The 12,703-nt window shown below is 40.0% G+C and overlaps 1 protein-coding gene across 2 annotated transcripts in view; it reads left to right on the top strand.

Moving 5' to 3' along the window:
* Window positions 1-12,703, top strand: part of pax5 (paired box 5) — a 60,260-nt gene that overhangs the window by 31,724 nt on the left and 15,833 nt on the right. For both annotated transcript variants that reach the window (XM_074695848.1, XM_074695841.1), the window contains exon 7: window positions 4,012-4,144. In XM_074695848.1, the coding sequence (XP_074551949.1) occupies window positions 4,012-4,144 (133 nt within the window). The remainder of the gene's footprint in view (window positions 1-4,011; window positions 4,145-12,703) is intronic.

Raw genomic sequence — 12,703 nt, 5'->3', positions numbered from 1 at the left:
TGTGTAAGTGGGAGAGTGAGGGGGTGGGTGGAAATCAACCAATAAGATATTTTGTGTTCCAAACTGTGTAACAAAACATGGATTACCACGCCATGTGTCCCACCAGCGTGCTCTGCATGTTTGGGTTTTGACGATCTCGTCACTCTCTGTGTATGTTTCACACTGTAGAGCCCTGACAAATATGAACCTCTTGAGACGTGAGCTTTTGTCTGGTGTGCAATTTTTAATTCACATTGCTATTTGGGATCAGTATGGCCTAATAAGTATAATAACTAAACTTGGTATTTGTACAGGAAGTTGGATTATTTGTGTCATGATTTCTCTATTGGTTGTTGGTTATTAGTGTTATTGAACTAAGATATGTTGTGGGGTTTTTTTTACTAAAATTGGTGTAATGCCGTGATTTCACCAAAAGATGATGTTGGCAGTTTCCCTAAATGTGACTAATAGGTCAAAGTTTTAAAAATGAAGTATCGTGGGTCTGAGAAGCAGAAATGTAATGTCCACATATGTGGACGTTTAAGAGGTTAAAGAGTCATCAGAGCCACAAATGTTTCAAGTTTAAATCAAAATGACCTGAAGTATACTACTCTGGTTTTTAGTTTCGGAAGGCGGAGCTACAGATGATGATTTGTTAAAAATGTACAAAATAAACTATGGGTAGATCATAAAATTTTAGTTATTTTGTTTACCATATCACAACAGAAACATTGTATTTGATTTTTAATCTTACGCCAAAAGTTATATCGTTTATTTTAAAAAATCTGGAAGGGATTGACTTTTTATTTTTACAGCTGATGGAAAAAACACTTCCATATAACCCAAATATGGTTAAAAAAGGTAATTAGTTGTTTATATGGGCTTTAACAAATTTGTAGAAGTAAACAACTCTTTAAATACTAGAAGTGACAAGATTTACCGTTGTTTCTTTCTCATCACTTTACTTTTAAATCACAGACCGTCTTATGTTAGTGTTGTTGTGTTGTAGTTGAAATGCTGACTCACTCCAGTAGATGGCGGTAATTCACTGAAATCTGCCACTCGCATTGAAGAACAGCGTTAGCGCAGTGCATTGTGGGAAACAGTATTCCAGGTAGACTGGTCCATTGCATACAAAGAAATTTTCCTGGATCAGTAGGATATCTACAGATTTTTGGCATACTGCAAATTTTGCAAGTTTTCGCATACTACCTACTACATACTAAATTTTGGCCAAATAGTAGGTACTGCTGGTGTAGTATGTGGTTTGGAGAACAGCCTCAGTCACTTCACTCGTCAGTTTCTGAAAGCCATTACGCAGCCCAAAGATGGAGCTCACAGAGGTGATGTAAGGTTCCTCGAGTAGACTTTTTGCACCTCTTTTGGATTTAGTTTCCTACCCAAAGATTGTCGCTTGGTTGCTCCTCATTATTTCTCCTCCTGCATTCAGTTATTCACCCGCTTCTCTCCTGATCTCCTACTCAAATCCATGTCTTCCTGTCATCTCGTCTCTTTTGTCGCTTCAGCACTCTCTGCCTGTGACTTCCTGCCCCAGGTCAGCGTCCCACTCCATCTTTTCTTTCAATCCTCCACCCTAACCCTGTGTACAACTCCCCCATCACCACCACCACCACCTCCTCTACCACCACCCCCAAACCTCAACCCTTCCAAGGCAGCTGCGTCCCCCCTCTTTGATGAAGGCTGATGGCGCCTTATGAGTGCTGGAATTGACAACATTTACGGGGCCGAATGAGAATGATCCATCTTCCTTAGCGGGCCTGTCACCCCACTGGCCAAACTTCATCATGGCCAATTACCACGGCAGACCCCGTCTTCTCTGCCGTCGCTGCTGCCTGGCCCCCATCTACATGGAAACATGGACACATTAGACACCATTAGAATAAGCCAAGGGAGGGAGGAGGGGCTGCAGGGAGGGCGTGTTTGATTGGGTGGAAAAAAACTACAGGTGTGATGTGTGAGGAGACAAAAGACAGCTTCAAAACGTGTCTGAAGTGTAAAGAGAGGTAGAAGTGTGTGTGAGTGTGTGTGTGTTTGTGAGTGTGTATGTGTAAACTGTACAGGGTAAGCTCTTATTTGGCAGGTCACAGTCCAGTGGTTGTGTTGTGTGTTGACGAGCACAGGGGTGTTTAAGAGGTCAGTGAGCACAAACACACGCTTACACTTACACTTCCGCACCAACACACACAGACGCAGCAGCATTAAAAGGGTCATTGCGAAACTCTCACCTCATCATTGAAAGGAAATTCTGATTGCTGTCATTAGTGTGTACACTCACACACACACACACACACACACACACACACACACACACACACACACACACACAATTGCATGGACTAGCACTAACAGGAAAATAGAGGAGGATTCAATTCGTGCAGAAAAGTGAGATTTTTCAGCTCAGTTTTCGCGCAGTGATGTCTCCATGATATATAAAACTAAATAAATGAGTAATTTGATTCCTGTGATATTATTAAGTCTCAAATAATTGTAAATATATATATGTATATATATATATATATATATATGTATGTATGTGTGTATATATATATATATATATATATATATAGATAGATAGATAGATAGATAGATAGATAGATAGATATAGATATAGATGTAGATATAGATATAGATATATATATCATGGAGGTAAAAAATACTGCTCTGCTTTACTTCATGAGCATAAAAAAAAAACTATAAAATCCACAAAGACACAGATAGTCAGCAGTGGACAGGTCATTCATTCATCATGAGGGAAGCGATCCTGAAAACAGTGGTTAATCTATATCAAGGTGGTCATCATCTTCACTGCCATCTCTACACACACACATCAGCACCCTCACACACACACACGTCTGCTGTAGAGATGAGGATGGATGGGTCATGGCTCTGTGCTGGGGTCAGTCGGAGGTGAGGGGACTGTTTCCATTATCCATCCATCCATCTGTCTGTTTTTTAGGGGAGCGTGCACCTCACCTTGTATTTAAAACTTGGATCCAAAGGCCATTGTATTTATTTGGAACAAAATAAATTGTTTTTTTGTCTATTAACTAATAAATTAGTTATCTATTTCCAGGGAGTGTTTTCTGATGTGGTTTTCATTTTTCAGATCTCTAACACCATGGGTGTTTTCTCGCGACTTACAAAATTTAGAAAACCATGTGTAGCAATAAGTCAATTAAAATAAATATAGCAAGATGCATAAACAGACATTAACATATGATTAACCTTTAATTTAAGACTGCTTTATCTTTGTGTAGCATTTTTATTTGTGCTGTGGTCAAGGCCTTTCAACCTCGACTCTTTCAAGTTTCCAGAAGATCTGCCCGAGATTCAGCCCTGAGAACGATAACAACTAGATATTGCTTTGTCACTGCAATTTCCACCTTTCTATATGTTTTTTATTTCTGAGTGCAAGTGTGTGTGCAAGTGTGTGTGTGTGTGTGTGTGTGTGTTCAGAGCACTGGGAGATTGTGTGAATGTGAGTTGAGATGATCACAGTTCTTATTGTTGTGTGTATCTGGGGAGAACAAGAGGCTTCGTGTTAGCTGTGGTCTATATGATGCCACTAGGTGTGTTTGTGTGTGTGTGGAGTAAGTGTATAATGTGTTTTTTTTGACTGTGTGTGTGTGTGTGTGTGTGTGTGTGTGTGTGTGTGTGTGTGTGAGGATGAGAGAAACACAGAGAAAAAGCGAGAGAGTTGATCCTGTGGTTATAGACTTTAGACTCGGTTGTACAGTAAATCCCTGTCTTTGTAAACAGATCAATAAACTCTCCACTGTAGGTTCCTGTACGTGTGTGTGTGTGTGTGTGTGTGTGTGTGTGTGTGTGTGTGTGTGTGCTCTCACTAAAGCCTTGCTGCTCTTTGCGATGAGGCAGCATGTTGAATTGATCACAGCTGTAATCAGCATCCACCCGTCCACTTTATTCATGTCGTTTCTAACAGAAAATGATTTCTTCTCCTTTTCTTCCCCCCTCTCATGTACCCTCTCCTCACTTCCCGACCCGGATCAGACGTCAGACTACTCAGCCATGGCCTCACTAGCTGGGGGACTGGACGAGATGAAGAACAGTTTGGCCAATCCTGGTTCGGGGGCGGAGTTAGGAGCCAGTGTGTCCGGTCCACAGTCCTATTCACTTGTTCCAGGTAAGAAAGACATCTCGTCTGAACTCCAGCTCCAAAAAACACAGGCTGATACCTTGTTTGAGCCTAAAATGTGAACTTGCGCTCTAAAGCTCCTGGGGGGAAGTTTTGATTTGTGTTCATTTAAGATTTTGACTTTTGCATGTTCAAAAAAACTCATCCTGCAGTATTTAAAGAGATAAACGTATCGCTCATTAACAATCTTAACTCTGTGGCAGAAGTTCATTACATTAAAAGAACAACTTCACATACACAGAGAATACTCCCTCTGATGGTCTTTTGGCCATAAAACACAAATCATCCTGGATGATTTCAGTCTCTATCAGGAGTAAGGATGGGTACTGAATTAGGTACTTTTAAAGGTATCGATTCACATAAAATCAAACGGTGCCATGTTTAGGTACCCAAACGCATCCTTGTGATTGTGAGTGTGTGGTAAAAGTGGCACGCTTCCATGCTGGATATACACACAGCAGTACAAGTTTATTCACTAAGAAATAAATATGTTGAATCTTAAAAACTTTGAGTTTTTTTTTCAAAACTAATTAATGTATTAACACACACAAAAGTACTGCAAATTGGTACCGTTTGGTACCAATACCGATTCCCAGGTACCGAGCATTGGATCTATATTATTTCGAATGTAAAAGGTACCCATGCCTAACCAGGGGCATTATTCGAAAAAAAACAAAAAAACAGAAAAATAAATTTACAATGTGTTGATATTGTTTTCTTACAGTGCTGAGGTGATTTTGGTGATTTTGTCTCTTTTAGGAGTTTAAATTTACTGTGCATTAATTTTGTTTCACAAATCAAGATTTCACTAGATATCAACATACAGCCGCCAGTTTATTGTGGAGAAAAACTTTGCCTGCCTGCAAATAATTTTTTTTTCTCAGGGGACAAAAAAGTTGAAGTTTTAAGTTTGAAGTCTTGCTGTTTAGGTTGTGCAACCTATGAGGCTGGCCCAGGAGCCAGTGACCCTGTTTGCTCCACTATCCACTGGGCTGTCTTCTTTAAATAAAGGCATGAAAGGCCAGAAAGTATAGCTTTAAAACAACAACACCAAAAAAGGTTGAATAAATTAGATACAGAGCCATGAGTCAAAATTTAAACTAGAAAGTTCAAATTATGTGATGCACACTCATAAATGTGGGATAAAAGATTTTTAAAAAAGTTAAAATTATGGGAAAAAAAAGATTGTTTTGTGAGTTGATAAAAATGGGTGATGACATAAAAGCTTCAAATTAAAAAGAAGAAATTCAAAATTACAATAGTGTCCCATAATCACACATCTTTACGCCAGAGTTTGGCCTTTTTTTCTTCTGTATCTTGTTACTTACTTGCTCTGACTTAAGATTTAGACATCTGAGACATTTGAGTAATTTCTCTTTTTATCAAGCAGTGTCTTCCCTTCCTTTTTTCTTTCTCTGGATGATTTCACTCTCTAAATACTGCTGTGAATTTTGCTTCCAAATATCATCTCATGCTGAGCAATAATACCTGATAAATCCTCTGGAAATCACGTCTACAGCACGGGCCTGACCTTAGTATGACTTTAGAAAAATACCGTGATCAGTATTCACCACACAGTGACACAGCTAAATGCCTTTTAAGTCTACCTCAGCAGTGAAGGAGGCTACACAGATCCTAAGTGATCCTGTTTAAAGAGCTCAGTGCTTCAGATCTCAGGAGAGGGAGCAGCCCAGAGCAGAGGAGGAGGAGGAGGAGAAAGGTGGATGAGGAGAGAAAAAGTAGGAGTCTCATCTCCTCCGTCTCCATTCGAGGGCTTTCCAGAGAGGCAGCGGTTAATTAAGAGCAGACCAGGGAGCACTTGGACAAGGCTACCACGCTCCCATCTGTAATGAGAGGAATCATAGGGCTGGGATTTTGGGATATCTGGGAAGGGCTCTTTTTTTAGTCGACTGAGGAATATTACCTGCTCAAGTCAGGAGAGAAAGACACGGACAGAGAGGAAAAGAGAGGGAGAGACAATTTCCATTTCTGCTTATGCATGCAAACACACACATTCATATTCACACACACCTTCAGAATATTATGCATGCATTTCCTTGCCTGTCTCTTCCCTCAGAATAGAGCTCCCTCTAGGGGATCAGATGTCTGTGTGTTTGACGCAATGTTATTACTTTCCTAAAGAGTAGATACTCAACATTTAAACATTCAATTTTCCTTTCTGAGGCTTTTCCAAATCTGCAGGGCATTTTCATTTTCCCCTGATCTCCACACCTAGTGGAGTCCAAAGGGACACGCAGCGCATGGTGGAATCCCTCCATGTTTGACATTTGTTGCTCTGATAGCTGTTTTATACCGAGGAGTTAGAGTAAAAGAGGAAGAGAGCCAGAGGAAGCGTGTTCATCTGCTGCTGCCAGCGAGCGTGGAGGAGACTTGTACTTGCTGTTGACCTCTACGGCAGAGCTGTGGAGAGCAGATACGTCAACACAACTGGCATGCATAAACACAAATACACTGCATGCACAGACACAGAAACACACTCGCACACCTCTGAGGATCTGGCCCTGTCTGCCCCCTCTAAGTTGGGCTGTAGAGAGTCCATCTCTGCTCTCCTCCCTCCCTCCCTCCGTGCCCTGTGCACTGACCCTGAGCGGATGAGTAGCCCGTCTGCACTAATGCCTCGCTGTCGCGTCAAACACCGAGAAAAACTTTACTACACTGAGACGGGAGAGGGGAGGCGGAGAGGGACAGAGGGGGCTGCGCGGAGGAGAGAAGAGAGCTATGAGAGAGAAACAGAGGCAGGGAGGCAGATATTAAACGCAGAGGTCAGAAATATGAGGAGGAGATGTTGGAATCTCAGTTGATTTGTAACCATGTATTTCTTCTTTAATTTTTCCCTTCCTTTCTGAGGTCCACTGCTTCTCTGATATCATTGCCACATCTAGGGCTGCAACAAGCGATTACTCTGACGATTATATTTACGATTAATCAATGAATCTGGGAAAAAAAGAATGAGAATACATAAAAGTAAAATTTGCAAAACCAAACATGCATTGTTATTTTAGTTGATTATAGTTGTTTGCTTAAAGATACACACAAAGAAACTATTCATATGAAAATAGTTTAAACTGACCAGATGCTACATGACATGAATGTACTTTCACTTAGAGAATCATCAGTATGAGCAAAATAATAGAAAATGTATATTGTTATTTCATCAGATTAAGAACTTAGTGGGCCAAAAAGGCAAATAAATAAAAATGTGTCCTCAATCTTTTCATCTGCAGTTTCATCTTTGCATCTCAAACAGTTTACCTCCTCTGCCCCACCACTATCTGTAGCAGCAAATGCTAATGCTAACGTTAGTTTAATGAACTCCTTGTGGTTTTCAAACGGGGTGACAATTTCATAAAAAGACAAAAGGAGTCCTAAAAAGAAATACCATACATTTCACAAAATATGAAAGGAGTATATGTGGGATTCTGTAGCTCCTCGCCTCGTTGTTGAGCTCCCCGGTTCGTCACCAATGAGCCCAGCATGTTTTTGTTATAAGTGCTGGATCGTTGCAGTCGTACTCCCGTGCCATGCAAGGTCATTTTTGCAAATGTTGCAATCAACACGCTGCATGCTTTTACTCAGCTTGAAATACTCCCAAACTCTGGAATTTTTTGGACACATGGCTTTCTCCGGCTTTGCCATTATTTGCATGTTTACTTGTTTCCCCTCACTTGCCGGCTCGGCTTCTCCTCCGCCATGCTGATCTGTTTGTATGTGACGCGTACAGCCCATAGACTGTGTAAAACATGAATGTAGTCTCGCCGACGTCACCCGTCTGTTTCTGAAACGGAAAATGAAGCACATCGGCTATAGCGGCCATATTGGTAGTGGCAAGGGCTTCGCCTAAAGCCATAGGGCGCCGGCCGTCATGTGACCGTCAGCTGTGCCTCTTATTGGGGGGCTTGCGATCTTAATATCCTCCAAACAGCCGCGTTAGAAAAAAAATCAACCCCCGTACAGTGGGTGCCGGTAGTAAAATTAGCGACTTAGACAGGAGACGTTTTTTGAACCAGGCTGTAAATAGGTTAATTTCTGCTTTGAAAACAGCTTTTTTTTGGCTTGGTGTGTATGTGACTTCCGCTACTTCCGGAGCCAGCCTCAAGCGAACACTCAAGAAACAGCAGATTTTAGCACTTCCGTATTATCTCAAATTCTCAGACCGGGGGTTGCCGCTTGATACAGCCCCACAGCCCAGGTAATCCACACTCCAGTAAAGTAGGTGGCAGTTTTGACCTTTAGCTAGTTACCAACTGCTAAATAATTCAACTAAAGGGAAGAAGACAAATCATCTGAAGACAAACTGATACAGTAATGCCGCAGCACAGTGCATTGATTATGGAAAAATGTTGTTGATGCTTTTATTAATCGATTTTTATCCATTAGTTGTTGCAGTCCGAGCCATATCCCTTGTTTTTCCTCCTGTTTATTTTTAAAGGTTAAACAAACAGTAAGTTTTGGATGGGCAAAGCATAACAACAGATATTTTTACCATCTCTCTGGCTGTCAGATTGTCAGTCAGTTGATGTGCTCCTAAGGTCTCAATTGCAATATTCTTGACCCACTGACATAGAGTTGTTGGTCTTCATGGGATTTATCCTAATAGTTTTTGTTACCTCAGTTATTCCTGGCTTGGTCTACGTGTCTCACACCCTTGTTGATGATTTGATGTTGACCATCAATCATTTTTTTGGGATGATCTCTCAATCACATGGTTTTCAGTGACTGCACATCTGTCTGTTGAGGAACTAACAACCAGATACTGATGCTTTTCAAGCTGAGTATCAGCCACTGAATACAGTTAGTTAATCCTTTAAAACAAATGCAACTCCAAAGAAAAGCACATTTTTTGTATGGTCTAAGGACAGTGTTCGTTGTAGAGGAGTTGAAAAGCAGCAATGCAGCAGCTCCATTCAAAGTTTTGTCAGTGTTAGACTCTTTTTGTTCTTAGTTTGGACCGAGGACTCAATAAACAGTCAGCTGTTGAAACGGCTCCATGCGTGGCATCCCTGATCAACCGCTATTTGTGACACCTAATTAATGTTTGAATGTCAAATGTCCAACCCCTACGTTTGTTTAACACTCATGAATATAATTCCTATTCACATGGCTTTTTAGCTCCCTGGGAAACTAATGATAATGATATTTCAGCTGTCTCTTAAAAATCAAATCTGTTATTTGGCATTCAATGACATTTTTTAATGATGTAACAGAGAATAATATCCATGATAATACGAGAATCCAAATAAATAATTGATAGCAGGCTGCTGAACCAGTCACTGAGAAGCATTGCTTCAGCCATAGAAATACCAACAACTTTCCCATGAGCCTCGGCTGCACTTCAGGCTGTTTTTAGCTCCAATTAGCAACTGTTAGCATACTAACAGGCTATAACAAGATTCTGAATATGATGAATATTACACTTGGGTAGCATAACCATGTCCATTAAAGGGATATTTCTGTTTTTTAAAGTGGGGTCAGCAACAAAAGATGTTTTCAGTTTACTTATGTTATAAGGGTGGGAGAAAAAATTGAAAATTAATCTATCAAGATTTTTTGTTTGACAATATCAGAATCAAGATTCTTTGTCCAAATTTGTTTTTGTTTTACAAATTTAAATTCTTCATTTCAGTGTTTGTGTATAAACTGGTTTAGAAAAAAGTTACCACTTTTCTCCAGCAGAGGGTGAAATGTTTCTCTTTGACTCGTGATGTGCATTTTATGGGGAAAATATGGTTCCTGATATAGTGTTTAGACATTATCACCATCATTTAACTTTTTCCCATGGTCTGGTGTAAAAAAAGCAAACTGAAAGTCACAAAAATCGGAAATATTGAAGAATCGCAATTTAAATCAAATCAGCACCCCAAAAATAGTAACAGAATCGAATCCCAAGAATAGCATATCGTACCAGTCCTATTATGTTATAGATCTGAGTGATCTGATGTCATTTAGGATGGACAACAAAACATATCCTGTACAAAAGACAATGGACTCATCCACCTTCTTTTCTTTTAAATATGAAATTATAAAACAAGTAAATTGAGTTTTGAAGGTTTAATTAATCATCTAGTTGAGTTGTTTTTGGCTCTATTCAAGAAAGACTTTCATCAGTAATCTCCTTTTGCATCTATTCACAATATTTCCAGTGACAGCTTTTGAGGCCTATAGCACACTAGCTAGCACTGCTGCCCCAACAGAAGTCTTAGGTTTAAATCCCAGAATTAAAAAAACAAACGAGTTCAACAGCTACAAGAAATCTCAGAGATGGATCTGACAGAGGTGAGATATGAGATAAAGATGGAGAAGGTCTTGAGTGAAGACTAAAAGCGAGACATAGATGAGAAAAACAAGAGTTACAAATAATGGATGAATTTATTTTTTCAATTCAGTTACGTTGGTCTCGTCGGGTCTTGTCTCTTTTTAGTTGTTTTTTGCTTCTCAGGGTCCTTTAACAACAGTACAATTTAATTTCTGCACCACAACATCCACATTAGCATCAAATAAGCTAAAGAAATTTGTGCTGTCTGTATTTTCAATACTATGGGTACTGCGAATTAAACCAAGTTTTTGTGAAAGCACTAAACTCCTGTGATGGAAAATAAGTGAAGCACTGAGATTCGTAATTCTTGGTTGAGATAAACAAACACAGCAGTAAATAAAGAAGCAAAAGTTAGTATGATCTGTCATGAGCTCAACATTCAAAGATGTTTAAAAAAAAGAAATACTTAAATATCGTATTATGTCTTCAAAATTCTCTCCTCCTTCTTCTTTCCTTTCTCCATGTCTTTATGTTCTCCTCCTCCTCCTCCTGCTCCTCCTCTCTGTTGGTTAGTGGTGGTTAAGTGGAGGGGAAGTGAATGGGATTGATGGTGTTAGCATCTGAGCCGTTTATGATGATGATAAATGTGTGTGTGCAGGAGGGGTAGAGAAGGGTGTCGACGTACTGGTGTGTGTGGTTATGTGTGTGTGAGTGTGTAAGTGATGATGATGAATGGAGGGCTCCTTCTCCACGCACTCTCAATGTCTTCTGCGTGCAAACATAGAGAAATGATTTGGGCCGACACACTGTCATGTAGTCTAATGCAGTTATATATCCAATCCAAGCACTGACAGACAGAGAGAGGAGGGAGGAGGAGGAGGCGGTGGTAAAGAGAGGAGGGGGGAGTTGGTAAATTAATAGATGTCAGCTGATGGAAAACAAGGAGGAAGGAAACAAAGGAGGGACATCCGACATGTGCTACTGCATGTTTTTCTTTTTCTTTTTTGGTAAAGGTGCAGAGGTCTTTGCAGCTTTGAACAGTGCCATACTGCTTTAGTCATTTTCAGCATTTTGTGTATTTAAAGTCAGAAAACTTAATTAAACTATAACAAGTGTCGCTGTGTTAGATAATTTTCTGAGGTCATTCTGCTCTCCGTATAAAAGCAGGTCGAATTCACTTGACGACGACACCATCATCCTAACACCAAACTTCATTTGCTTTGTAACACTTTTTGTCCAAGGTCAGATGTCAAATGATAAACCAGCACATCAAAGAAATGTCATTTTCTTTAAAAATAAAATATTTATTTAGACAGAAAAAAAGCACTTGAAGGATTTTATCTGTAATCTTGAAGTAGTCACAAAACCAAAACCTATATAACAACTCTAGGCCCCCTGACGGAGTTAAGCAGTGAGAAGCCAGATCTGTCAGAAAATGATTACTTCGATTAATTTTGTAGTAGTGGTGGACACTTGGGCTGAACTATCAAAAAGAAAAAGGATGTCAGAGCAGAAGAAAGTTAAACAGGAGAGTTATAGAGCACAGTTTAAAACACAAGCTAAACTGTTTGTGATTATGTCCATTCCAACCAACATGCAGCAGTTATTCTGCAGTGGTCTGTTCAAATCTGAGAATCTATCAATAAAATGAAGAGTGGGTTATGTTAGCTCTGCTTGGTGAGGTTGGAGTTGGTGGATGAGCACTGGTAGGACATAACCAGGATTCACTAACGTTACACGCAACAGACATGTCACAATGCACCGGGCTGTGAAGAACACTAAACACATCGTCTGCTCACCTTCTGGACACTGAACTACAAACTGAGTTTACAAAGTTTCATTCTGGTCATGTTTCAAAAACAGAATGTCTTGTCTTGAAAAAAAAAAGTGTCAAAAAGAAGATCCGCTTTCCAAAACAAATGCACGCATTGGTAAGTTATGTTAGAACAACAGTGGGTGCAAGTGCTCATGGGAAACAGAGTTTTAGGGGCAGTTTATACAAAAATGGTTTTAGGGTTAAACACAAAAGTATTGTTGCACTCAGGCCTCACGTCGTGTTTAGCCAACCTAAAACACAAACTTTTTAAAATGGCCTCCAGAGTGGAATTTTTCTGAAACGCTGCCGACACCGTTGCCGTGTAAACAGTAAGCCGGTGTTTACAGTGGGAATGCTGACGTCACGCTCCGCTTCGCACAAGTGCCAACTACAGTAAAACAGTACTGTTGTTACGACTGTTGCAGACTACCATGTTGTTTGTGTTGCTCATTCTGCT

The sequence above is a fragment of the Halichoeres trimaculatus genome, unplaced genomic scaffold (assembly GCF_033239565.1).
Source record: "Halichoeres trimaculatus isolate MK-OKI-2021-1 unplaced genomic scaffold, fHalTri1.1 fHalTri1_scaffold_2, whole genome shotgun sequence".
Taxonomy (NCBI): Eukaryota; Metazoa; Chordata; class Actinopteri; order Labriformes; family Labridae; genus Halichoeres; species Halichoeres trimaculatus.
This window is presented reverse-complemented; position numbering and strand designations above follow the sequence as displayed.